This window comes from Condylura cristata, unplaced genomic scaffold (assembly GCF_000260355.1).
Source record: "Condylura cristata isolate star-nosed mole 26May11 unplaced genomic scaffold, ConCri1.0 scaffold00005, whole genome shotgun sequence".
Taxonomy (NCBI): domain Eukaryota; kingdom Metazoa; phylum Chordata; class Mammalia; order Eulipotyphla; family Talpidae; genus Condylura; species Condylura cristata.
In genome coordinates, this window is record NW_004567106.1 from 38501979 (window position 1) to 38528450 (window position 26472).

The 26472-nt window shown below is 34.4% G+C and overlaps 1 protein-coding gene across 1 annotated transcript in view; it reads left to right on the plus strand.

The window, feature by feature from the left end:
* Positions 1 to 26472, plus strand: part of PCLO (piccolo presynaptic cytomatrix protein) — a 272220-nt gene that overhangs the window by 235457 nt on the left and 10291 nt on the right. The window contains exons 22-23 of the mRNA XM_004676888.2: positions 5253 to 5394; positions 8551 to 8624. Of these exons, the coding sequence (XP_004676945.1) occupies positions 5253 to 5394; positions 8551 to 8624 (216 nt within the window). The remainder of the gene's footprint in view (positions 1 to 5252; positions 5395 to 8550; positions 8625 to 26472) is intronic.

Sequence of the window (26472 nt, forward strand, 5' to 3'; positions counted from 1 at the left end):
ACCTATGTAGTAAATTATTGCTGACATTTTTGAGCTGGATCAAGAATATAAAACCAGTGATAAGAGCATCGTGGGCAACAACTGAATTCTTACAGAAGAATGTATCAGCATGTTTTAGTTTTGATTCTTTTCTCACATTCATTAATGTGTGGTCTGGAGCAGCTCAGTTATCTTTCTGTAGGCAAACTGATATATTTAGAGCAGGATCTCTTTGGAGTCCTCCCCTGCTTTAAATTTGCGTGATCCTGCCAAGTGTCTATATAGGAGTCTGATCCACGGACTTTGCACAGTGCTGCCATCGTGTGGTGGATGTAGTGATGGTCATGTATAGTGGAAGGGAAAAATAAAAACCAGCAAACTAATAGGACAGATGTTCGTGGAAGATACACAGGTTTAATTAAGGTTAGCTACACTGGAGTAATGAGAAAAAAAAAAAAGATGCCTTACCATCTAGCCACCAAATAATATGGGTAGGTCAAGCAATGATTCAAAACAGAATAAATTACCTCTCAAGATAAAATTGTTTACCTGAAATATCCCTCAATAATCGATTCACAAAAATAATTCAATACTCTAGTAGAATTTATACATCTAGAAGCCCTCTTCTTAGGAGTGAGATTATCGTATATTCATGTGATATATTTGTTTTTAGCATTTGATAATACAAATCAGAATTCAAAAAGAAAGTAGACACAAAAAATGGAACATAAAATAATGGTTGCCAGATATGCTTTACTATTAAATAAGCCTCAACCCTTTGAAAAATAGGTATTTCTAATATATATTTACACATACTCATGTGTAATTAGTCCCATGAGTTCTGAGACTGATTAAGTAATTTAGAAGAATAAAGTAGTAGAATATTTTTGAATTGTTAATTTTGAAATCATACAGTTCCTGAAAGTCACATTTAGTTTTAATGCCTTAAAAAACACGTTATTTCCTTGAATATAGAAGACAGAGAAATTACAATTAAATATAAATTAGAACTCACCGACTGTTGTTGCAAATAGTACTTGTATCTTGTACTGACATTGCTAATTACTAGGCTCTACAATAGTGCCCTCTGATGTCCGTATAAAAAGTTACTATACAGGTTATTTTCTCATCATCCCAATTTAAATACATGTATATAATATTTTTTCTTTTATGAATGTTTTGTGATATCTACAAGTTCTCCCATGTCTATTGTATTATGATAAATTCTTTCTTTCATTTAACCCAATTTTGGGAAGGTTGGAATAACAAAACCTCTAGTTAACACATTTTTCCCTTACAGTATGATAGATTGAAGTTTACATCTCTAATTTTTTTTCAAGATTTATTTATTTGTGCACACAGAACTGTGGTACAGGCCAGCGGTGCAGGGGCGGTAAGAGGCTTCACCTGAGACAGAGTAGCTAGCAGAACGGGCAGACTGTCGAAGTACACTGCTGAGGGGAGCAGCAGGCGGCTCAGGAGAGGTCTGCTGCGCCATATGGATCTCCTCCAGGGCAGGCTGGGATCGAACTCATGCGAAAGTGGCTTTAGCTTCTTAGTGCGGTGCTTAACCCACTGCGCCACCAGGGAGGGCCAGTACATCTCTAATTTTAAAAGCTACAAAAACTTGGATTATCCAAAATTTCTTTGACAAAGAACATGATAAACAGATTCCCATATCAAATGCTATTTCTGATGAAAGTTTTGTGGCTTGTATGAAACATATAATTGGATAAAAGTGAAATATACACTAAATCATTACAATGTATTAGTTGCTTTAATAAACAAAAAAACTTATTATTTTATTAAATATTTCATCAGCATAGTTCTAGGATATGCTTCTAAGAAGACTATCATAGAACGAACACAATTTCTGCTTCCATCAGTGACATGCATTCTTTTGACCTATAATCAAAGAAAGAAATTGGTAATTGCTGCAGAAGATAATCAGATTAGGTGCTATGAGAACCCAAGTACAGCAGAGTTCACTTTTGCTTGAGACAATGAGGAGTACATGAAACAGATACTGTTTGAGCTGGGCCTTTATTGATAAGTACAAATTAGATATGAGAAAGTGTCAGGAGCAGAGAAAGGCATCACAAAACAGGAGTGAACAGGCTCAATCATGTTCAGGAGACAGAAAGACAAGCCAAACGGAGCTGGAGTAGATAGGCCAAGCAGGCTTCAATGTGAAACATACATAGAGAAGCAATGAGGGATACATTTGGGAAACGGCTGAGGATACAGGGTTTGGAGAAGCAAACTAGAGAAATTGACAGAAGTCATAAACTGTTCTGAAATTACTGAAAATCGAGTCTCACATATTAAGTCCTAACAGCACTTTTTCATGAGAAAGTTCATTAATATAGCTCCATTTATTGAAAATTATGTCTGTTTTCTTTGTGTGTTGTTGGAGGGAAGAAGAGGGAGGAGAATGATTCAATAGAAAGACACTGTAAAATACTTTAGCATATATGTTATTTTAAGTATCTGAAAAAGTACTCTCAAAATACATGGATATTTAGCAGTGACTTGTCAAAACCTTTACATTTCTGTATATTTAACTGCAGTTTATTCTGTGTAGATATAGACTAGAGAATAGGGAAAATCCATTCTGGATTTTAATTGAATTTCTTTTCAGACACTTTACAAATGTCAACCTATTTATCTCTACCCTACAGTTACATGTCAGACTGAGAATAAAAAATTCAATCAAGCACCAGATACTTTGTTAAGATAATGCCAAACATCTAGATTCATTTGTATTATTTACTTTTAACTACCCCAATTTTTTTTAGATTCAAGCATATATGTAATTATGTTTTGCAAAGATGTTATATAGACTTAAACTTACTCCAGGATATGTACATGTTTCTTAGATTTGATGTTCTTATTTTATTCTAAAACTTTTTGTGTGTGTTTAAAATATTGACAAGACTTACACAAGCTTTCCAAATGATATTTCTATTCACTAGGCAAGATGAAAAAATTATGTATTTCCTTAAATTTATTTCTAGTTTTGTTCCTACTTACTATATTGTTTTACATTCTGCACACATCTCTGCACACATTTCCCAGAAGAGGAGTAGAATTAACAAATGCATCAGGTAAAATCAAAGTTCACCAAAGAAAAGACTGAATATTTTAAAGTGTAAATAAGGCAACATTTGTATAAAGTAGTTAATTTGGTACATTGTGAAACTGTTTTTGTATGAAATTGTTTTAGTAAAGTTAATTTTATTTAAAAATTAGTATATGTTAAGGTTCATCTTTGAAAATGGTATATTGAGATTTTCAAGTCGATGAAGTTAAAAATTTCCATCCATTGTCATACTAAAAAGTATTAATAATCTCGTTATTTGTTATATATTGTTAGTCAAAAAGTATGACTGCTTTCCTTTGTTTACAATCAGTTGACCAAAATCTAACTCATCATCATGTGGTTAATTGCACAGTTTATATATGTTCATAATTTGGTAATCCTATTTATATTTTTTAGGTTCTTTTGAAGTGTTTTTTTTTTCTTTAAAATAAATGCATTGCCTGGGTCTATTCTACATAAGTTGAAGAAAACATTAAACATGTTTTATAACTATCACTCTGTTTCTATAAATACAGTCCTATGGGTAACTAGTCTTCTGTTGGGAACTAGTTATTTAGCAGGATTTTTAGAAATAACTTTTTGCCAAATATGGATATACGTATGGATGTGTGATATAAATCGACTAAAAAATAGGTCTCGCTAACTCCCCTATTCTGGGGGAAAGATCCTACTATAACTGAAATAGATATGACATCCTATAGAAGTTTTGTCTTGAAAGAGAAAAAAGGAAGGTTGGGGAAAAACTAAAACCATTACAAGACCTGACCCAAACTACTCTAATGGCAGGTTTCCTGTCCTCAAATGGTTTTTCTTACAATATCTGTGAGATATTGTGGTTGCACTGGTTCAAATTTTACCATATTGAGTCATTGTATTTGTATGCATGTCCTCAAAAAAAGTAGGTTTCTCAGGCTCCTTAAATTTGATTATCAATTATTCACCCAATAGTGGGAAACTCTGCCTAAGATATCCCTGATTGGACAGAGATCTACATAGTTTTGGAAGAGAGTCTACATAGTTTTGAAGTCTAGATGTGTCCAGACCTAGAAGAGTCTTGAGGCATATTTACTGCCTACAAATAGATGTCCCAAGATTTTAGGCACAACTGTAGAGAAGAAAACCCTAACTAAGAGGTTCAGGGTATGGCAAAGACTATCACAAGACACAGAAGAATGAGTTAATGGAATCTTGCTTTACCTTGTTCTTCATAGTCACAGTTGATCAGGTAGGCATTAACCCTTCCCTTATTTTTAAATGAGGAAATGGAGGCATTTTAGTGTTATTGTAAAATGAGTCAGGATGGAAAACCAGATCAATATGCTCAAAGTTCCAGCTTTTAAATCCTGACCATGTGGTGGAATTCAAATAACACTTTTAAAAATTGGCCTAGAGAAGGTTTTCTTCCATAAAGTAAGAGGAAACACTAGCCTTCTTTTCCTTCTTTCTACATTCTAAGCTCCTCCCAAATCTCTACTGGAACTTTGTTCCCAATTTCAGTATCATTTACTGCACAAATTTATTATGTTGCCTTGAAAGTATGGATTCTTATATCCCAAAAGTCTAATTCATGAAAATAAGTTTCACTCATAAACTAGAAAATGCCTAAGGGAAAACAGTATATTCAACTGCTAAAAAGGTATGGGGATAGAAGTAGAGTTATCTACAAACAAGGCCAGGTCATTCAGTCACCCTTTGAAATTATCTATCCTAGTTTGCATATCACCTCTCAGAAGAAAAATATTATTGGTTATTAATATAAAATTTAATTAAGCAATGTTTCCATATCCTGCTATTTTTATCTCCCCAAGTATTTCCAAGCTTGTTTCTCCATAAAGTGGTCAAAATTCCTATTCTTTTGCCACATCATTAATGCAACACAGTACAAATTAGCCTCTGAAATTATCAGCAATAAGAACAGATGAATAGTTACATTCTTTGTAGCTTAGGCTGAAAAGTCTAAAGGTCTTTCCCTGTTTGTGATAATTTTCTGTCCAATAAAAACAGTGAAATAGTTGAGTGTTTTATATGCCTAATTGGTTAAGGAATCAAAAAATCAGGTTATGAAATTTGAATTTGCTAAAGCTGTTCTTTATACGTGTAATTATGCATTTGGAGAGCAATAAGAGCTTCATTGATTGACTGTGGTGTTGACTCTTCCCACACCATGCAGCAAAACCCACCAATCAGCGGCCTACAGAAAGCGCTGTGTCCACAGCCTCCTCTGGCAGCAGCTTTGGCAGTGGGTATAGCGTGGACAGTGAAGGAAGCAGCAGCACTGCAGGGGAGACTAATCTATTTCCTATTCCAAGGATGTAAGTGTTTTGTTTTGTTTTGTTTTCCACTACAAAGTTAGCAGCATCATGAGTAAGCATTTCTTAATTTTTGACACAAAATAACTAGGTAATCATTCACTTCTAAGTCATTGTCCCCAAAGTACTTCAACTGTCTAGACCTACAGTTAAAGACTACTCAGGAATGATTGGATTGAGTTAGCTAATATTAAGGATGCATGCTGGCTCCTATCAGGACTACTTAGTCACCGCAAGCTGTACTAATATGAAATCCTCTACAGTAAGAAGTCATGCCTGAATCAGCTCAGGAGCACTAGCACATTGATGTTTTAATCATATAATGGCCAAACACCATTTGTTTGGTATTTGAGATGAATAAATTAACTTACTTTGAACCAAGAGAGATTTAAACAAGTTTAAAGAACTGATATGTTGCATTTTAAGTTAGTAACACATTGGGTCACTCATACAGACTTTTCAACTGTAAATCTCAGTTCACACAGAAGATTTTGAAGTGTTTCATACTTCCTAGAACAAATATCAAGTAGCACAATTGCCCCTGAGACGGTAATCTTGGAATAAAGTTTGATAGAAATACGAAAGCCTGAGAAAAATGAAGTTACAAATCAGAATCAAAATTAAAACAGATTATGTTTAGAATTTGTTAGCATGGTTTTAATTATATTGGTGGCAAAATTTAACAACATTCAAGTAAATATGTAGACTGTATCTGTTCCAGTATTAAAATCTACACGATCCTAACCTTCCCTTCTCTTTTCCATTAAATCATTTTCTGGGCTCTCAAGAACACTCTGTGCCAAACAGCTCCAGGGTCTAGCCAAGGCAAACTCAGCCTGCCACCAAATTTTGTATGGCCCACAGCTAAAAATGCTTTCACGTTCAACAATGTTTAAATAAGGAAAAACAGAAATGTAGCATTTTAGAGCACATGAAAATTATAGAAAACCAAAATTTCAGTATCCATAAAGTTTTAATGAACTTTGCTTACATGTTGCTTGATGAGATTTTTTTCTCTAGGAGTGGATCTGAGTCCTTACAACAGAAGCCATTTAAATTAATACTACCTGGCTCTTTATAGAAAGAGCTTGTGGACCCCTGGTCAGTACCCTTATTAAAGGGTTATTTTCATTTCCTCCAGTGTGAGAGAAGTCTTCTCAGGGCTTAAAACTCTTAGTCCTTTGTTTCAATGTCAGGCTGTCACAAATCTTTACTTGAAGAATAACAATTACAAAGTATAAACTGTATGGTCAGAATGTTCTGAAATGATTATTTGTTGGATGTTCAGAAAAATTGCTTTCTTTGCAAGACTCAGAGTTACATTTCCTACGTGCTTTATTTTAGCTTTACTGCAAAATGTTACAAAGGTTTTCTGTATAATCTTAGAAATGTATATAATACATATTTTGGCTGAGTCCCTATTGCTAAAATCAGTGTTCTTTAGAAGCAAAACCTGCAGCTGAATGTCACCATTAAAATAAGAAATCTGGAACTCAAGAGCAAACCCAAAATTATCCAAAATTTGTTTTTATTGCAATTACTAAAACAATTGTTTTGTAAAATTTTGAATAGTATAAGATAGTATTTTTTTAAATACATCTGCTGGATTAGCACTATTAAAATGATCCCCACTTTCAGTTGAGTTTGGCTTAGTAACAAGATATGTTTTGGTTCATTCTATCAGGATGGTGCACCGCCAAGGAAGAACTGTATTAACTTAAGATTGTCTCCCTGTCAAATAGCTACAGACAGACTAGAGTTAATTCTTTTAAACTTATGAGCTGCTTGTTTTGAATCACACTGAAAGTTCTACTCATTGCTTAATTCGGATTTTGTTTTGATATATAGTCTTGTCTGAATATATACATAAGTTTTGATATGTATCTGTCCATATAATATCTAATATTTTGAATGTATTCTGTCCTTCACATAATCACTTAATAAAAAAATTGTGTTTAAACCTATCACCTAGAATTGTCCTGATAGAAAAAGATCTAATAACCTCTAACATAAAGTTTCTGAACATGCAACCATTCCTCTTTCATTATGTGTATAACCATTTCAGTAATTTGGAGGACCTTTAGGCCAGTAAGTAAGAAACAAATGGAATTTTAAGAAATAAGTATGCTTACTATTTCAGGAGATCCAGCAAATCAAAAATTTTTGTCAATATAAGAGTTAATTGTTAGTAAAATATATTAGAATACTTTTTTTTAGAAAATATAGTAGTAAGATATTCTTTTGTTCAAGCTTCCTTTTTAACAAGTAGTTTTATTCCACCTCTTTATAACACTTTGTATAAGTACATATTAAAGCAATTCCAGAAATCTTTTGTATGTCATACAACTGTCTTCTTACTAGAGAAATAAGACAAGTCCTACAGACTTTTTGCTGTCACATTATCAATCTTCTGAACTCAGAGTGCTCAAAATGTGAACTTTTCATGTAGCTGGCCTTCTATAACTTTGAGGCTGATTCTAAAATTGAGCTGCAGAATATAGCAGAATCCTAACACTTTTAACTGCATAGCTACCCATTAATACTTTATAGTTATTGAATTTTATGTTTCAAGCACTGTATTAAGCACTTTATATTTTCCATGTGATTTTTCATCAGCAAAAGCAGCTAATATTACTATTCTTGTATTACAAAAGAAGACATAATCTTCACAAAATTAAGTTGATTTGTTTTAGATTATACATAGCACAAAAGCAAATCCAGAAGTGGAGAACAAGCAAACTGACTTCAAAAGCCAGTTTCTGTCCCCAGCTGAAAACAGATGAAGGGTCATAGACAAAGTCGTGAAATGAAAAAAGAATCTGCTACTAAGATACTATTGTTTTAAGTGATTCAAAAATCCTCTTTTCACAAAAGCATCTATTACAATTCATCATACTAAAGTCTGAAGATATAAAAACTATTCTTCTTGAATTAAAAAAGGTGAAAAACAACTCTGATTCTAAAATAAATACAAATAATAAACAAGTTCCAATTTTAAGAGCACCGTGATATAGAGAAATTAATTTTGTATGTATTTTCCATTCAAATGTTATCGCAGTTCTGAATATATAAAGTTATTCTATTTTTCAAACTTGGTCTCCTTATTTACATTTAAGTAGGCATTGTTGAATAAATAATAACCTTTTCTTTTCTTTCTAGAGGAAAGATGGGCCAAAATGGGCAAGACTCTGTAAAGCAGCCTGGAGTAGCAGCAGGACTAGCAGACTCTGAAGGTAAGTTGACATTGACAGTACTAGAATTTGGTTGACTACATGCTATGCTTGGAGTATTTGATTTTTCTTTCAATATGAATAAAAGTTATAAGTACTAGAAAATGAGTCCTCATTATCTATCTAATCTATTAATTGAGAATGATATTGGAACTTCATCTAGAAATTTTCCATATATTATTTAATTTTTTAAATTACTAGGAAAGTAATATAATAGACTGGTTTTATATCAAAAGGCACTGAAGTTGCATACATTGCACAGGTAGGAGCAAGTAATCTGAATTCAGGGAAATGATACCAAACTGCCTACTATCAAGAACAATGATAAATGAAAGGGTATCACACAGCACTCATGAAGAAACCCTGATAGGGACCTCAAGTCTGGTCCTGTTACCTAAGTTGTTCTATCTTCATTAACTTCATCTGACAAATTTTAGTTCTAGACCTTAGATTTCACAGTACTTACCTAGATGCCACATTTTTCTATTCTATAAAATGTTTGCTCTGGACTCATTCAGACACTGCGTTCTGCATCTGTTTCCATATTCCCCAGGGTTCTATACTCAATGCAACACTGCTTTTCCCACTCTTTCTCTGCATAAACTCATCAACCCTCATCTATATGTTGATTAGTCCTAAATATACCATCCAAATTCCCTGAAATTTCCACCCAGATAGTTCATGTCTGCCAGGTATTTGTGTCAAACTAGTAACAAAAAAGACCCTGAAAATTTTAAATGAGGGAAACTTGTGTGCTAATTATTATATATTCTTAGAAGAAGCTGAGACATCAAACAAGGGAGAGTGAAGCAGCAGAAGGAGTAACTGTCCCTGTTGACTAGAGGCCAGTGAGAAGTAAAACAAGGGCAATGTGTCTTACTGGGAACAAGAGACCAGGAGGAGGCACAGCAAATGCCAGAAATATATCTTGAAAAAAGACAAGTTTGTCTTCCATCCACTTTCTAGTCTGCCTGTACGAGTCAGATCCAGCTAGAACCAAAGAACAGGAGGAACTGAGAGACAGAAAGGGAACATCTACTCCGAGAGGGCAGCAGGGAATCAATGGGGAACACAGAGGGGGACACAGGATTAGGCAGCAGAGTCGAAGATCCCATACATGCACAGGATTAGGCAGCAGAGTCGAAGATCCCATACATGTACCCAGTGACACAGGCCCTGGATCTAACTCCCCTCCTCAATTTTATCTTTCTCCAGCATCTTTCTACCACTCTTAATATTTGTGCCTATTCATACCATAATTTGAATACTTTTCATTGTTCTTTGTTTTAAATTTACCTATTTTGGGGTCCTCCCTGGTGGCGTAGCAGGTTAAAGCACAGCACTAAGAAGCTAAAGCCACTTTGAGTTCAATCCCCGCCCACCCCGAGGAGACCCACATAGCACGGCAAACCTCTCCTGACCTGCCCGCTGCTCCCCTGAGCAGTGTACTTCGTCCATCTTCCTGTTCTGCTTCCCACTCTGTCTCTGGTGAAGCCTCTCGCCGCCCCTCAGCCTCTGGCCTGCACCCAGTTCTGTATGCATAAATAAATAAATCTTAAAAAAAAATTACCTATTTTTATGCTGTCTCCTCTGTAAAGCAACATAACACTCAGGCCAGAGCTGTAGTTTATTCATATTGATGTCACCATACTTTGCAGAAAACCTCACCTGTAGAGTTGCTTCAAGACAGCTAGTAAATGAGTAAACAATATGACCATATATAAAAGTAATGGTCATTGATTTTCATATGACTCTAGAATTCAGGTACGTAGAGAAGTAATTCATGTTCCATTTACTTAAAGTTCTAGTTACTTAATTTCACCTTTCTTTTAAAGTTCATGAATAAAAATTTAATTTTAATATAAATGTTAGCAGCTCTCAATAAATAGAAATTGTTTATAGTAATGCCCCTTTCCTTTTTAAATTTGTCCCACATGAAACATGATTTTTTTTTTCCAAGATGACAATCATTGTCTAATTTATATTTCATTTAAACTAATGTCAATGTGTTTATGTTTTAGCCATTGTCCACAGTTAATCTCAGATTAGTTACTGAACAAAGAGCTGGGTTGAGGATGGGAACAAGATGGAATATGTAATGTAGTAGAAGTCATTTATTATCATGTACCCTTTTAACTGAAATATACTGAGTTCTGATATTTTCACAATAAGCAACTTTTAATTTGCATAACTATATGAAGTTGGGTATTAATCCAACTTTATAATTCTATAAAATATACACAAGATTGCTGATAATATGGAGACGAAAATGACAATAAATGTTAAACATTAGAAAAAATTAAATACATATTCAGAGGATAGGGAGAAAACTAAACTCCAAGGAATTTACTTGTTCTAAAGGAACAAGAAGACATCATTTTAAGTGCAAGATTTTGTATTTTCCTTGTGGAAATACTGAATCAATTTTGTGTTGTTCTTTAAGTATGTTTGCTATATGTTTTGTGTGATTTGAGTTTTCAGAGGACTGCCTTTTTCCTTCCACTGCCAGCCAACATGAACAGCCAACTAATGGCTATAAAGAAACAGAACAGAGTTTGTTCAATTTGTGTTTCAACATAGTATGTTTAGTTTCCTGATTGGATTTGTCTTCCTTTTAATCTTTTCACTCAGGCACTAGAAAAAGTGTCTCTTCATAGATAAGTTTTCTTAAAAGGATAGTTCCTTACAATGTTCCTTCAATCTTTGAGCCTTTACTACTACTCGTTTAAAGACTTACTTTATGATCATCTTGATCTACTCTGAGATTGCTCTATAATGAAAGTTTTATAGCAGTATATTTTAAATAAAAATATAGCAGATATTTTAGCTAACCCCTTTTAGACAGTTTATATTCAAAAATACTTATTTTGGAATTACACAGTACAGAATATAAAATGTAATATTTTACAGAATTGAAATTTTGTGTCGAAAATAGTTTTTAAATTTGTAATGTGAATTAGTCATGTCCTTGTTCTACTTATTGAGCAAGCCTGCTTATTCAGAATCCTACTTATTCTGACTTCTGATGAAAAGTACACATTTTCCACTAAATTATAATAATGTTTCAGCTTCTCTATAGCAGTGACTCATAAATTTTAATCCCAGCATGAGATTAATTCATTGATGTGAGATCAGTCAAACAAGGGCTTGGGGTTCTACTGTAGAAAATGTTAAAACTACCGTGGACCATTTCTATTAATGAATGGTTGAGTTTTCACATTTTAAATAAGTACATGATATATGTGGATCAAAGGATGATTTTTGGTGCATATAAACATCCTTTAATTGTAGCTACGTTAATTCAAAGTACATCTAAGCAAGAGCCATTTGGATTCCATCCAAAGCTGTGATATTAGATTGATAAAATAATCATGAACTTGTTGGAGTGGCTGAGACCACTCCTCCTAAAGGTTTAGATCCAAGAAGTAAGATGTTCCAATTATACTGGCAAGGATTTTCTCAATTTACATTAAAAATCTCTAATGACACCCTCAAGATCTTGCCCTTTCCAACACTTTTTTATTCCATTTTTATAATAGTGTTGTTTTTGGCAATTGAGCACTCATGAATTTACAGATAATAACTGGCCTTTTCAGTCTCCTAAATTTTGCGTTCAGAAGCATTAGCAGGCATTAGGGTCACAGTTTGTATGAGGTTTAATTTGCTTGGCTGCATGCCTTTAAAGAACAAATAGCAAGCACTGATAAATCTTATGTTTTTGTAGTATGCAGAAAGCCTAAATTTAATCACTCAATTTCCATTTTCAATGGGCCAGAACATAATAAACCTCTACCATTATAGAAATATTCTAGTGATTTCAAATAATTGAGTGTGTAAAAGCAGATCACCTAAAGAGGAAGGTTGGGAAGATGAGGCATATGACAAGATTTGATTCAATATATTAATTGAAATGGATTTTTTAATTGACTTTTTATTGAAGTGCCATTGACTTACAACACTTTATGTGATTTGGAGGAGCAGATTCACACCTCCTTGGTAAACACAGAGCACCTGTTGTTAATGGCACTGGGAGAAGCACTAGGGAGATGATAGGGAATAACAAAGCTAGAGGACTTGCCACACTCAGGAATGACATTCTGGTTCTTGAAGAAAATTCATGTCACTTTCTAGAAACTGCCATTGCTTCAGACTCCACTTCTAATTAAACTAAGGAGTTTTAAAGTAAATATGCAATTTTGTCTTTTTTTTTAATCTTCAGTTTTCCACTTCTTTTATTCTTTTAGTACATATCTTATTTCCACAGTACCATTTGTTAGATTTTCACCTTTCCCCATTGTCTGATTGTGGCTCCTTTGTCATGACCTAAGCACTGATATATACCAATTTATTTTTGGTCTTTTGATGCCATCTGTCAACCCAGATCTTAATGCAACTGTGTTTAAGGAGGATCTTAATACATCCTCCTGAATGCAAGGAGGATGAAGGCTAACTCTTCATGTACTAAGATTAAAAAAATTGAAAAATACTAATATATAAAGATCCAACGAAGCAGGTAATAATAGTTGACAATAGATTTTTTCCCTGGCAATTTTATTAAGGAATAAAGAAAACAAAGAGTTGGGATTGAAAGAATTGACTTTGAAAATGAAGCAAAATATAAAAATTTTAATCTAAAAGGAAATAAAAATTAGGGTTGGTGATCAAGTAGCAGTCACAGGTAAAAAGATAAAATAACATTATTTGCAGTAAATAATATTTCTAATTACATTCTATTTTTTTAAATTATTGTGAATATTCATTTTCTTGAAGTATTTTGGTAATAGTTATTGCAACCAAACACTCCATTTAGCTAACATACCTATTAACGATACCCTGATAGCACTATATTATACAGTGTTTTCACTTTTAAAAGCCTAACTTTGGGGCCCTGCCTTGTGGCACAACAGGTTAAAGCATAGCACTGGGAAAGTAGCTGTAGCCGCCTCAGCAGGAGTTCAATCCTTGACCAGGGAGGTGATCCACATGGCTCAGCAAACTCCCCCTGCTCCCCTTAGCAGTCTACTTCATCAGTCTGCCTGTTCTGCTCCTCTGTTTTGTCTCTGCCGTATCCTCTCACTGCCTCTGCACCTCTGGCCTATACCCTAGTTGTATATGCATGAATAAATAAATCTTAAAAAAAAAAAAAACAGCAACTTGACTTTGATGACAGTAAAATCACAAAATCTCTGGGGAAAGGGGTTTGTGGAATTCAAATGATGAGGTTTTTTTAAACAGTTTTTTTCTAATACAACCAAAAACTAAAATGAAATTTATGAATACTCATGAAGGAAAAAAAATCACAATTTTTGAAAATGTTCAAATGCACTGAAGATAATTCATCTTTCTACCATTCAGATTATTATTTTCCCTAACTGAAATGTGATACCAGAAAGTCATTTTGAAATTTATATTAACTTTCTGTGGGGAAATATTTTTATAATTAAGTGTAAAAATAGATCTGACTAAAAAGACAGCATATTTCACAAAAGAAGCCTTTGTTCAATGGAGTAATTCTTTTCCTCAGGGAACCAATATTACAGATAAAAATTAACCAGACACTCTAAGGAAGTACCTGTTTGATTGCTAGTTTCTAAAATAACCAATATATTCTATTTCTTTCTTTGTGCCAATTAATTTGGAGGGAAAGCATACTCATCTATTTGTTTTTCATTGAGGTAGCATTGGTTTACAATGGAATGACTCAGAGGTGCAGGATGTCTCCTTTCAGGTGTTGTTATACCACAAAGCATCCATACTTCTTCACCGTAGTCCATTGTACTCCCTTCACACTGTCTTAAATCTTTTATTTATTTATTCATGCATATAAGAACTGGTTCCAGGCCAGAGGTACAGGACCGGTGAGATGATTTACCAGAGACAGAGTGGGGAGCAGAACTGACTGAAATACACAATGGAGGGGAGCAGTGGTCAGATAGGAGAGGTCTGCAGTACCATGTGGGTCAGTTCCCTGGTCACGGATAGCTTCATAGCATTGCACTTTAACCTCTTTTGCCACCAGGGAGGGCCCTTAAATCTTTTATTTTAAAAAAATATTAATTTTTATCTACTCAAATTCTCTCTGCATTTGAGTATTTTCCTCCCCAAGTAGATGCAGTTTTAGACTGTTATCATTAAAGCAGATGCTTATTTACCCACAAAATAGCACAACAAGGTAAATTCTCTAATTTACGTTGCATTCTGAAACTGAGACACTATCACTGGTGTTATGGAATAACAAGCAGCAGTAGCAGAGCTTTAGATTACACATCTTATGACAGTTTATTGTTGCTATTGAATAATGTTTATATACATAATTATGCAATTGATAATAAACATATGCATGTACATGGTGTACATATACATAATGACTCATCTTCTTTTCAAAAGATCATGCCATCCCTCTTAACACCACAACACCCACCTACCACTTAGTTAACAATCACTCTACTAGGATTTTTTAAAAAATGGTGGCTCCCATTTTTACAATAACCCTATAAAATGAGGTATCATAATATTTTGGTGGTCTTATAATATTTACAATACTTCTAGCATTTGGCTTACACCAAATATCTACTTAGTAAATCATTTTCTTAGTCAAGATACCCAAACCAGAAGAGACCAAAAGGATATAGCAAACCTAATTTTGAAATTAAAGTGAATATTTACACAAAAATATTGAATTTTAAAATGGAATTCTTTGAATATACCTGCCATACCCAATCATCTTGGAAAGATGATTAATGTCAACCTCATATGCTGATGTATAGTCCTTTAGGTAGATGACCAGCCTGAAACTGAATTCATACAAATGATAGTAATTCAATTAAAAAATGACAATCTACTTAGAAGTATAGTAACTACATTTTACTAATGTGCTTCTTTTACAAAATCCATTTGTTTTACAGAAGATGGTTCATTCTGAGTTTTCACCAAAAAGAACCAGTGTACCAGGGCAGACAGATCTACTCATGAACATTTAGGATGAGACTTAGGATAATTTGAATATGCATTAAGTATTGAGGTATGCTGCTATTGCCTGGGTAAGGAAAATCTTCTTGGAAAGGCTACTTTGTTGGATAGTTGTTGAAATAAAGGTAATTAAACAGTCTAGCTGGAGGAGGGTTGACAAGGTTTCCAATAAGGGAAAACTTCATATTCAAAATCCTCGTATTGGGAGAGTACCTTGTTCTAGGTGAGCCAGCGGACACCCCTGTGCCATGGCCACAGAGTTCCCATTCTCAAGGAAACAAGGCTTGAAGGGTTATCACAGCCAGAGAAATCATGGACTATCAGATGTCCAGAGGAAATTAGATTCTATATTATATTATAGAAAGACAATTGTGGCTTTGTTTAGATGCATTAAAGAAACAAAATCACATGTTCAGATTTGATGCTGTGATGAATGGATTTTAAGAAATCACATTTTCAGGCAGTTGACCTATCAGGAGGCAGTTCAGTAGTCCACTTAAGACACAGCAAGGACTGGTGTACAAGCATAGTCAGCAGTGGAAGAAAAGGGGATAAGCAGCTCTGAGAGATCTCTAGAGAGAGTGACAGAAATCTTTGTTCGAAAAATGATTTGGAGTCAAAATGCTAGATTCTAATGCCAACTTAAACTAACACAGTTTTGAGCACTTAGCATCATAGAGATGAAATGATGCAGTGGTGGTCATTCTGTAGTTAAATACAACCTGATTTTAAAAGAAGCAGCTAAAAAACTTAACAGAGGGCAATGCAAAAGGGCACTGTTTGGAAATAATAAAATGTAAGCCTATGCTTCACAGAATTTTAAATGAAGTAACTGGCTGTTCTTTAAAAGATCATCTGTCAGTTATATACTTCAGAGTATATTTTAAAGATGACTTAAAGGAGCTAATTGGGGTTGAATAAGGTAGAACACTTCAATTTTGCTCTCTTAACTTTGTATGCATATATGTAGAAACATATTTGCATATACATAGTGACATTGAAATGTCAATTCAACTAGGGAAAGCTTAGTGAATCATAGCCTGCCACATATGATTCGTGTGTTAGTATATGTGCACAGCACATATGAGCTCAATTTTTTTATTATATTTTAATATCTCTATGGTATTATACAAAGGGATCAAAAATTTAGACTGTAGCCATAAAGTATTGAAATCAGGTTTAACCAAAAGAAGTTATAGCTCTATATTTGCAAAGGTTTAAATATTGATATGTACATTTTAAAAAGTTCTCTGGAAACAGTATAGGCTTTCTTTTAATCAGATGTAAATGAATTTACCAGAGTATTCCATTTTATAAAAAAAAGTTTTAACTGAGTTATTATTCTGCTTTTTAAAGCATTTTTTCATTCAATAATATTTCATTAAAGCAGACAAATTTTGGTTATAAGGTTTCATTCAATAAGTGATCTTTAGTACTCAAGTATCTGAGTCCATTTCATATTCAGTGGTTCTGCTTTGAGTTATTCATGAACATTTTACTTAGCTTCTAACTATTTTAATTGGTAGAAAAGGTAGTCTAAATTGGTTTAAGTTATTTCAAGAGACCAGAACAGAGGCATTTGTCAACAATTTATTTTCAAGACAGAGCTTTTTCCCCAAGTGTTTGTTAATCCTGATAATCTGATGGTTTGAGTTCATTTCATTTTAGTTAATAATGACTGGCAGGGTCAAAACTTAGGTCAAGTTGTGCCATTCAATTTGATTCTGAGAGTATGATGCTATCTCTTAGCCAATTTATAGCTTGCTTTGTTAGAGTTATCAGTGGAGTCTCTGAGTGAAATTAATATGAACTGTTGCTGATTAGTTTGTAGTTATTTTAGAATTTTTCAATATGGTCTACTTCCAAGTGTATTTTTCTTGTGACTTTAGAAATATAGATTACCAATCTCATTGAGATTTCTCTACCATTTTTTTCCCTAGTAGCTTTTATTTTTAATTGTGTAACATTGGTTTACAACTCTACATGATTAGGGGAATAGATTCTCAGCTATATGCCAACACAACACCAAAGCACCATAGTCTTTTACCAGAGATCACTGGACTCCACCTCCCCTTGTTAGACTCCCACTCACCAACCCCTCCAGTAATCTCAGGGTTTGGTTTGGTTTATAGCTTCTTCATATTCTCCTGTGTTGTTGGGCTCTCGGGTTGTTTCCCTCACTCAGCTGTTGTAAATAGTGCTGCGGTGATCATAGGAGAACATCTATCTCTTGAATAAGTGTTTTTACATTCTTCAGACAGATACCTAAGAGGAGAACTGCTAAGTCATATGGAGGAAAATCTTCATCTTTGAGACTCACTCTTCAGTTTACATTTATCAAGAAATTATTCATTCATCCATGCCATTTGACTATGTTAGGGAATACCCCCATAAGCCCACAAACCACATTGTATGCAAAGATATTTTCAAATTATATCTTTTCCTTCAGAGTGTGATTTTTAAATGACCAGTGATTAGTTCTAGCCAATGAATGATAGGTGGCCATGATGAATGGCATTTCTGGGCTAATGACTTCCACTGAAGCCTGAGATGTTGTGACTACAGGGAGCAGAGACCCTGACAACCTTTAATTAATTTGAAGAGAATTTTATCTTTCCATTTAAAAACACTGATATTTTGGTAGTGTTTGCCAACTACAGCAGAATCTAATCTATACCCAGCAAGGTATTAAGGTATACTAACAGAAAAAGAGTTTGGATTTGGTACAGGTTGAAGTAAATAAGGGCATAGAATACAAAACATAGAGATAGACCTAGGAAGATATAGGAACTAAAATCACCATAGTTCTAAAGGGACTATCTCATGGGTGGAATTAGGAGAATAGCTCTGGGTTATTGTTTACCTTCATATGTAGTAATGGGCATCCCCTGGGCCCTAGCAGGAAGCAGCTGAGTTATGCAAAGGGGTAGTTAAAAAGAATTTCATGAGATTTACAAAGTGGGGGGAAGTTAAGGTAACTGGCAGGGAAAAGGAAGCATACAAGGACTAGCCAAAACAAAAGCCATTCCTGATCTGAGTCTAGTGAGAGAGAGACTGTGGGAGAGCCCAGCAGGAACTCCAGTCATGGCAGAGGAATCCTGGACAGGAGCTCTTACATTTGGAGCCAGTGCAAACACTACGCCATTAGAGACTGCGGGGGTCAGGGAAGGCAGTAGCCCAGCTGCTGTCTTCCTCTCCCTCCTCCTCTCAACATACCCCACTGCCTCTTCATGGATAACCCCCAGCCATGTCATAAAATAAGGAAGCCCACATGATGAAGTTCAAGCATTCTTTGTCTTGGGGAGGAAACAAGGTAAGACTAAAGAAGAAACAAAAAAGAAATGAGAATAAATAGTTGAGGAAGAATTAGTTTGTTCTTTTTGTAACTGACTGAAGCTAAATTGTTAAACTCCAAGGTACAAAAAGAGAGAGAAACTTACCTAACTTTTCTCTGAGACTTGCTTCTGCAGGTAGCACAGAGCCGGGAACTATCAACTAGCCAGTTAGTGCCAGGAAAGTACAAACACAGAGGAAGGCTATGCAGAGGCGAGGGTCCACCCACAGAATTTCAAAGCATCGGTTGTTTGAAATGCCTCTTCTCACTGCTTCATGCAAGAACTGCCCTGTAAGGAGATCATGACCTTGGACCAAGTTCACTTTTTTGTTTTTTCTTTCTACTTGTTCTTAGCCTCCTCTTAGACTAATATGATTTAAGTCCTTGGTTCTTATCCCAGGTCCTCCAAACCTATGTACCCTCATTAACACATGTGTAGCAAGTTCACTGCTCAGTAACATTTTATCTTACATGGCAGCTAAGTACAAGAGAAATTAAAGTGACAGCTGAAAAAAATAAGATGAGGAAGAGCCCTGGGATAAAAACTGTAAAATATAACTACATGTTACATTAGTAGCAAGTGAAAAAGTAATCAGTTAAAGAAGAGAATCAAAATTACTGACTATATGTTAACAGTGTTAAATTAAGCACAGAGAGAGAAAATAACCTAGTAGGCTAGTGGAAGCCTTTGATTTCCATCAACTGTTTAATCCTTTTATTTCTGGTGACTAACACAGGTTCATTCAGAGGTTAACTGGCTGTCTGGTCAGCATCCACTTGCGTGAGCATCTAGATTGTCTTACATTTACTTGGTAGCATCACTTTTAGTAACTATTTCCCTCACTGGAGCTCCCTAACTCAAGGATGTGAGAGTATCATCATTTACTTTGTGAGTTGTGTCAAAATGTCTCTGCAGATTCAGAAAATATTTGCAAACCCTCCGCTCCTCTGGTTAATCTGCCTGCATTTAGACAAAGGTTAAAAATGATTTTGGATGAGAGGTCTAACTAGGTCCATGAGCTCAGGGAGCTAGCCTTGTCTTCTGAAGCTTGATGCTGCATGAGATAAAAAAGGAAGACAAATTTAGTAACTCTTCTATCTTCAACTCACTACTCCTGGGATTTGTTTTCCTGATGCTTTTAGGATTCACTTCAAAACTTCAAACATTTTAAGTGAGTGTTCATTTGTATTTTCTGTTTTCCTTCTCTAGTTGCAAAAGTTTTTTTTTTCTTTTGTCTCATACAAAATAATAGGCTTTCAATTAAATTGTTTTTTAAAGCTCTATTTATTTTGAGTCACAGTGAAATGAATGCTATGATGCATGTATCAAAGGGACAAAAAATGCTAAAAACATTGAAGGAGATCAATCAGAAAAATCTATTTTTTCCTCCTAAAATTATGGTCTTTCTAGCTTTGTCTCAGAGTGAAAGGGTTGCTTTATATAACAAAACAGAGAGGGAATGTACTGACTTGTCCTACTTTCACAGACTCTAAAATCACATTAAGCCAGAATGCCTGCCTTATTGTATCAAATATCTCCTTGAATCTGGGTTATTTCAAATAAAGGTTTTAATAAAAGCTTACAGAACTCTTCTCCCTTGGGAAAGAAAAAAAAAAACTTTAATGAAAACATAACAAAGTACTTTCTCCTCAGCTCCCACTCAGCCCCAGACATGAAGACGTGTTGGGATGCACTCAATAGCTTTGAACAATTGAGGCTTGAGGTATATGTAAACAGAGAATAAAATTAGTAAGCTGCATACTAGCATTTATTTTGAATGAAACCATATGTTTGGGGGGAGGTCCAAATATAAATCAAGGGCCTCAGCTTGGTTTTATGAGAGAGTGTGGGCTTTTGAATCAGACACAATAAATGACCTTTCTTCACATCTATGTGAAAATGTTGTCTAGTTTATAAGATTGCTGTAAAGATTAGAGAAATTTTATAAACCCATTCATTGAACACTGAATATATGCTAGGTATCTTTTTTTATGAGCTAAAAATGTAGGGATATAAGATACAGCATGCACCTTGCAGGGTATAGGGAAACACAAAGTGCTGTAACACAGGTATTGTTCAGTAAATTGAACATATGGTACCACTCAAATAAATTATAATACTCTACCTACAACCAATCAAGACATACAGTCCATAAGTTAATGCTTTGGAAAGGAAACGGGTCATCATTTATCTCCTCTCTTCATTGTATCTGGTTTTTCCAAAACTTTAAACACTGGCCACAAATCTTGAGCCACAAATCAGGTCCCAGGTTTCCTCCCGACACATATCTGCCCACGAGCACAGTAAGAACCAAGCACTCCTATATAACCCATGGGTTATTGCAGTTGGTGATCCCTGGGCTGTCTTATGGGGAACTTCTAATCCAACAGTGTGGCTGTGGACAAATGATTAAATTGAAAAGTTATAGGTGCCTTTCTTTAAAGTTGGTATCTGGAGAGTATGAACTATACCTCTGAATCATAAGTAATATCAAAAACCAGCATTACCTCAGTGAAAAAGTAAAACAAAACAGAAGAGATCGAAGTTAGTAAAACAGCTATATTTGAGGAAAGTCATATAATATGACCATTTACCTAGGTTATTTCAAAAATTACTTCACTGGTCATAAAGTTATTACCTTCATTCATAACATGACAATGCTGTCTACTTAGATCTACACCAGAGTTTATGAAAAACTGTATGAGTAGAAAATTACATTTGCTAAAAGTTATTTGGGATGACAATTCATTAATTTTCTTGAACTTAATTACACTGTAAAGAAATAACCTAATTATATCTAATTATAAAGTATTTTACAAACTCTGTTTTAGGAATTTTATTTCTAACTACTAATGGCATGTTTTAGTAAAAAGTTTTGGAACCAAGTATTCACTGTCATCTGTTAGATACAGAGGGAGAAAATTAACTGAACAGTGGAACTAGCCACATGGTATGGTTTTATTGTTTGAGCAAGCTGATTTATTGAGCCAACTCCATGAGATCTTATGATAAGGGTACTTGGACAGACTTTAACATACCATAGAATGAAATAATCACTTATATTTTGTATTGTCCCTTTGATTAAATTACTAGGGTAAGCCTTCATAGATTTCCTTCTTCCCTCCTTCTGTTTAGTCCTACATATAAAATGTTCAACACAGATAAGATCCTTTTTCCAGAAAACAAGATTCTGAAAGTTTAAAGTTGACAAGTTTAAAACATGTCAATGACTCATTATAATCATTAGTAAGTTATTTAAAACTAGCAGTAGATCTGGTAGTGAAACTCAATAAAAATAAGGTTACCAGACTTGTTAAAAGATGTGGTAACTGTCCCTGCTACACAAGGACATGGTATAAAGAAGAGGGAAGAGTCAATTATAGGTAATTATTGAGTACCACTTTGAACTTTGGGAGGAAAGAGATGCAATTTCAGCATGGAAGGTAAAATTATACAGACTCTAGGGTAGGTTTAACACACACCTGGTTGGAAATTACAGAGAAAGAATAGAACAAATTACAGTGAACATACTTCCTTTCCCTAACAGGTTCAGCAAAGTGGAAAATAACTTTTCTTAAGAAATTTGCTTTTAGAAAGTATGACATGAATATTGAGGCATTTTATTTTGTTGGGTGACTCTGAGTAAATTGAGCAGTTGATTTAGTGGTGGAAATAATGCCTGCAAGTTGTATACTGTCAGTTATATCTAGAACAGACTCATTGTGTCAGATATTGAGACAGAAAAAGAATGAATTGGCTAATTTCCACTTCAGACAATGTACATGAAGTTTACCTTTCCTATGGTAGTATTTTTCAAAAAAAAAAAAAGCCTTTAAAGAATTACAGGAGAAAAAAAAGAGATCAGGGACTATATCACAAGTTGACTATGACAGGTATCTGGATATTAGTAACTCTTTCCATAATGACTGGGTTTGGAAACCACAACTGAATAAGCAGACACAATTATGGAGAACAGATGTTCAGCTGTGTGACGCCCAGACTAAGAAACATTTAGATAATATCAAAAGTATCTTAAAAAGGTACTGAATAAAACTAAAAGATATCATAAATAATGTATAAAAATCTTTATTATCTATTTTCACTTTACATAGGAAGAAATACAAATGTAGAAACACTTAATGATAGACCTGTCACCTCACAAAAGTAAAAGTCAGAATTCCTTTTGTAAAATCCACCTTAATTACACGAGACTTATCTTGATTTGCAGTGACTGATAGCTCAGTAACAAATGATGAGGTGCTAAACTGTCAGAGCTAACTATGTATCTTATCGAACACCAAGCATATTTCATTAGCTTGCACAAGTCACCAGTAGCAGAAGTTTATAATTTTTATTAATAGAAATTTACAAATGCAAAGAAACCTATGTTGATAAGAATTTTATTAACTATTGTTTCGCTTAACAGACTTGTCTTTTACAAAATACCATTTTCCTTCGCTTCTTTTCCAATTTCTGTCCACTTCCAGTGTGTGGTGGACTAAGGGTGCTTAGGTGGTGAGTGTGCCATGGCAATACCTACAGGGGGCCCTACCCGTGCATAATGTAGACTGTGGTTTAAACCAATATTAACTCAATAAATATATTTTTTAATTATAATAATAAATAATTTTGCCTAATTGCCTAAATTCAATTTACATGGTCAAGTATCACCTATACCAAAAATAGATATTAAATATATGATAAATAATTTTATTATCACTAGTAAAAAATACCTTGTCAATCAATAGTCACTTTTTGAAAATCACTTTGTGTAAGTTAGTTCCATGAATTATCTCATATATTAATAGATATTTCAGGAAATAGTGTTGTTTTGTCATTGAATGCAAATAACTTGCAAAACTGATGTAGACAATAACTTCTAGCTATTATTTAAACAACTGCAAGAATTGCCTGTTATGCCATCTCTGCTTTCTGGGGTTCTGTATATGACTAATAGTGCTGTATAGGACTAATAGTGAAATAGTGCCTGAAAAATTTTCTTTTTTGATAATATTTCTTAGCTATTTCAGTGAATATTCTCATGGATGAATCAATGTTTTAAAAATCTTATTCACAAGGAAATATAAAGTATTCATGAGAAAATAAAGGCCTACACTTAAAATCATATTTACATGAAAATTCAGACTAGGCCACTTAACAGTTTGGCAAGTTACTTAAAATACCCAAGTCCCTGTTTTCTCATCTGTATAACAGGAATTATAAGCACCCTATTTCTTATAAAGTAATGATCAGTTTTGGTTAATTATAGTCTTTCTTTTTAAACTTTTCTCTGAAAATATAAATTGGATACATAATTGGAGAAACAGATTTATAGACATGCTTATAGACACGTGACACACACCTTTTTAAAGATAAGATGTATATAAATATTTTCCTGAGAAAACAAAAAAGTGAGAAGAGCACTGCATATCTTAATGGAGAATAAATCAACAGAGAGTGTGAAAGAAAAGCTTTGGAAAATAAAAATAAGCCACTTTTTAATTTGGTTGATGCATTTTAGCTACCTATAGAAGGACATATACCATTTTGTTAAGGTGGGATTAAATTATATTTTAATTTAATGACTGTCAAAAATGATTAGTCTTTTTTAATTTAATGAGAATATAGCATAGTAAAAACAAAGCTTTTTTTTTATTTTAGCCAGATTAATTAACGTTAGTTAATAAAAGATTTCATTCGATTTAAGAAACCAAATTGAAAACATTAAGAGAGTGAGTACTGGGGCCCTCCCTGGTGGGGCAGTGGGTTAAAACACAGCACAAAGAAGCTAAAGCCACTTCAGCACGAGTTCCATCTGCAGCCAGGGAAATGTCCTGCATGGCGAGGCAGACCTCTCCTGCCTGCTGCTCCCCTCAGCAGTGTACTTCATCAGTCCATCTAGTCTGCTCCCCACTCTTGTCTCTGGTGAATCCTCTCATCACCCCTGCACCGCTGGCCTATACCCCAGTTCTGTATGCATAAATAAATAAATCTTTAAAAAGCCAGTGAAAGGGTTCACCAGAGACAGAGTGGGGAGCAGAACAGGTGGAGTGACAAAGTCAGTGAAGCAGTGGGGGGGGCAGGAGAGATCTGCCGCGCCATGCGGGTCATCTCCCTGCCAGAGATGGAACTCATTCTGCGGTGGCTTTGGAGAGCTTCATGTTGCAGTGCTTTAAGCCGTTGCCCACCAGCGAGAGCCCTTTTAACACTACTTTTCAAGTTTATTAATTAATTTTGCTGAAAGGAATTTAGAACTCTTTGAGTCTTTTCTACTTTAGTCTCATCTATTGCCTGGATTTCATCTTCAAATCTCCTCCCTCTCTCAGTTCTTTCTTCCTTTCTCTTTCTGTTTTCTTTCATCCATTGATATATCCTCTTTATACTCTGTCACAGCCTTTAAATATTTTAGAAAGTTTGTTTATTTTCTGCAGCAGTGACCTCTTTCAGGACAAGTGCTGTTTCCCTGGGTCCTTTAAGAATATTTTCTCTATTCTTGAAGTAGCTTATTCAATTCGAAGTAGTTTATCAATTGAGCAGTAATTCCAGGAATATAATAAATTCTCTATAACCACAATTTACACTTAAGCTATTTCATGGACTTACCTTTATATTTTAATAAATATTATATTTTCTCTTCTCTTGAATTTGCTTTCCTGAATAGTTATACTGAATCATATTTTCTGTTCTATATATGTACCCTACTTCTTTATGCTGTATTTTCCTCTGTATTTTCCTATCTTTTCCCACTCTGTGTCAACATTGATTTCTACATTATTTAATTTTGTTCTATGATGTGTCTGATTCAACGGTTTAAAATGGCATTGTGTTTTAGCTCTGTAATCCCATTTTTGTCCCATCTGTCATTTTGTCATCACATTATATTCCCTGTATATCTCTTCATTGTTCCTTTTCTCTCATTCTTAAATTGTAGGTTTATGCCACATTCCTACCATAGCACTAATTTTTAGTCTTTTAATACAACCAAAACGTAAGTTTCATGTCACAAGAAACCTGGATATATATCAAAGCACTCTTCTTCTTCCTATTTAATTTCTGTTCCAAACCAAGTTACAGGACATCCTAGTGTGGGTATGGGTGTGGGTTGTTTCTTGTGTGCCAGACTTGAGCAGATATGGCACTGCCGCTCCCTTGTGGAGACAGTGTATACAGACATGTTTGTTCCTATCCATTTCACTGCTAACCCCAATGCTGGCCAGATAAGATGGATTGTGATGACTCATAATTAATACCCTTGTGCTTTGGGCCCCCCTCAGAGGCATGTCCCTTTTCTTCCTTTAGCATTGATATTAAAGAATAAGCTGAAACAATCTTTGAACAGAGAGAAACTTGTCAATATTTCCACCAGTATCATATTGTGAAACGTGATTCTAATCTTTCAAGAATGAAGTGGGCAATGTGATGACTTGAGAACTTTAATTAGCAACTTTTTAATTCCATCTTCCTTCCAGGGTGTAAAAGTGGAAAATTTACATGCTCGTTGGGATTTTAAGGTTCATAAAAATAGAATATAACCAAAATGAATTTGT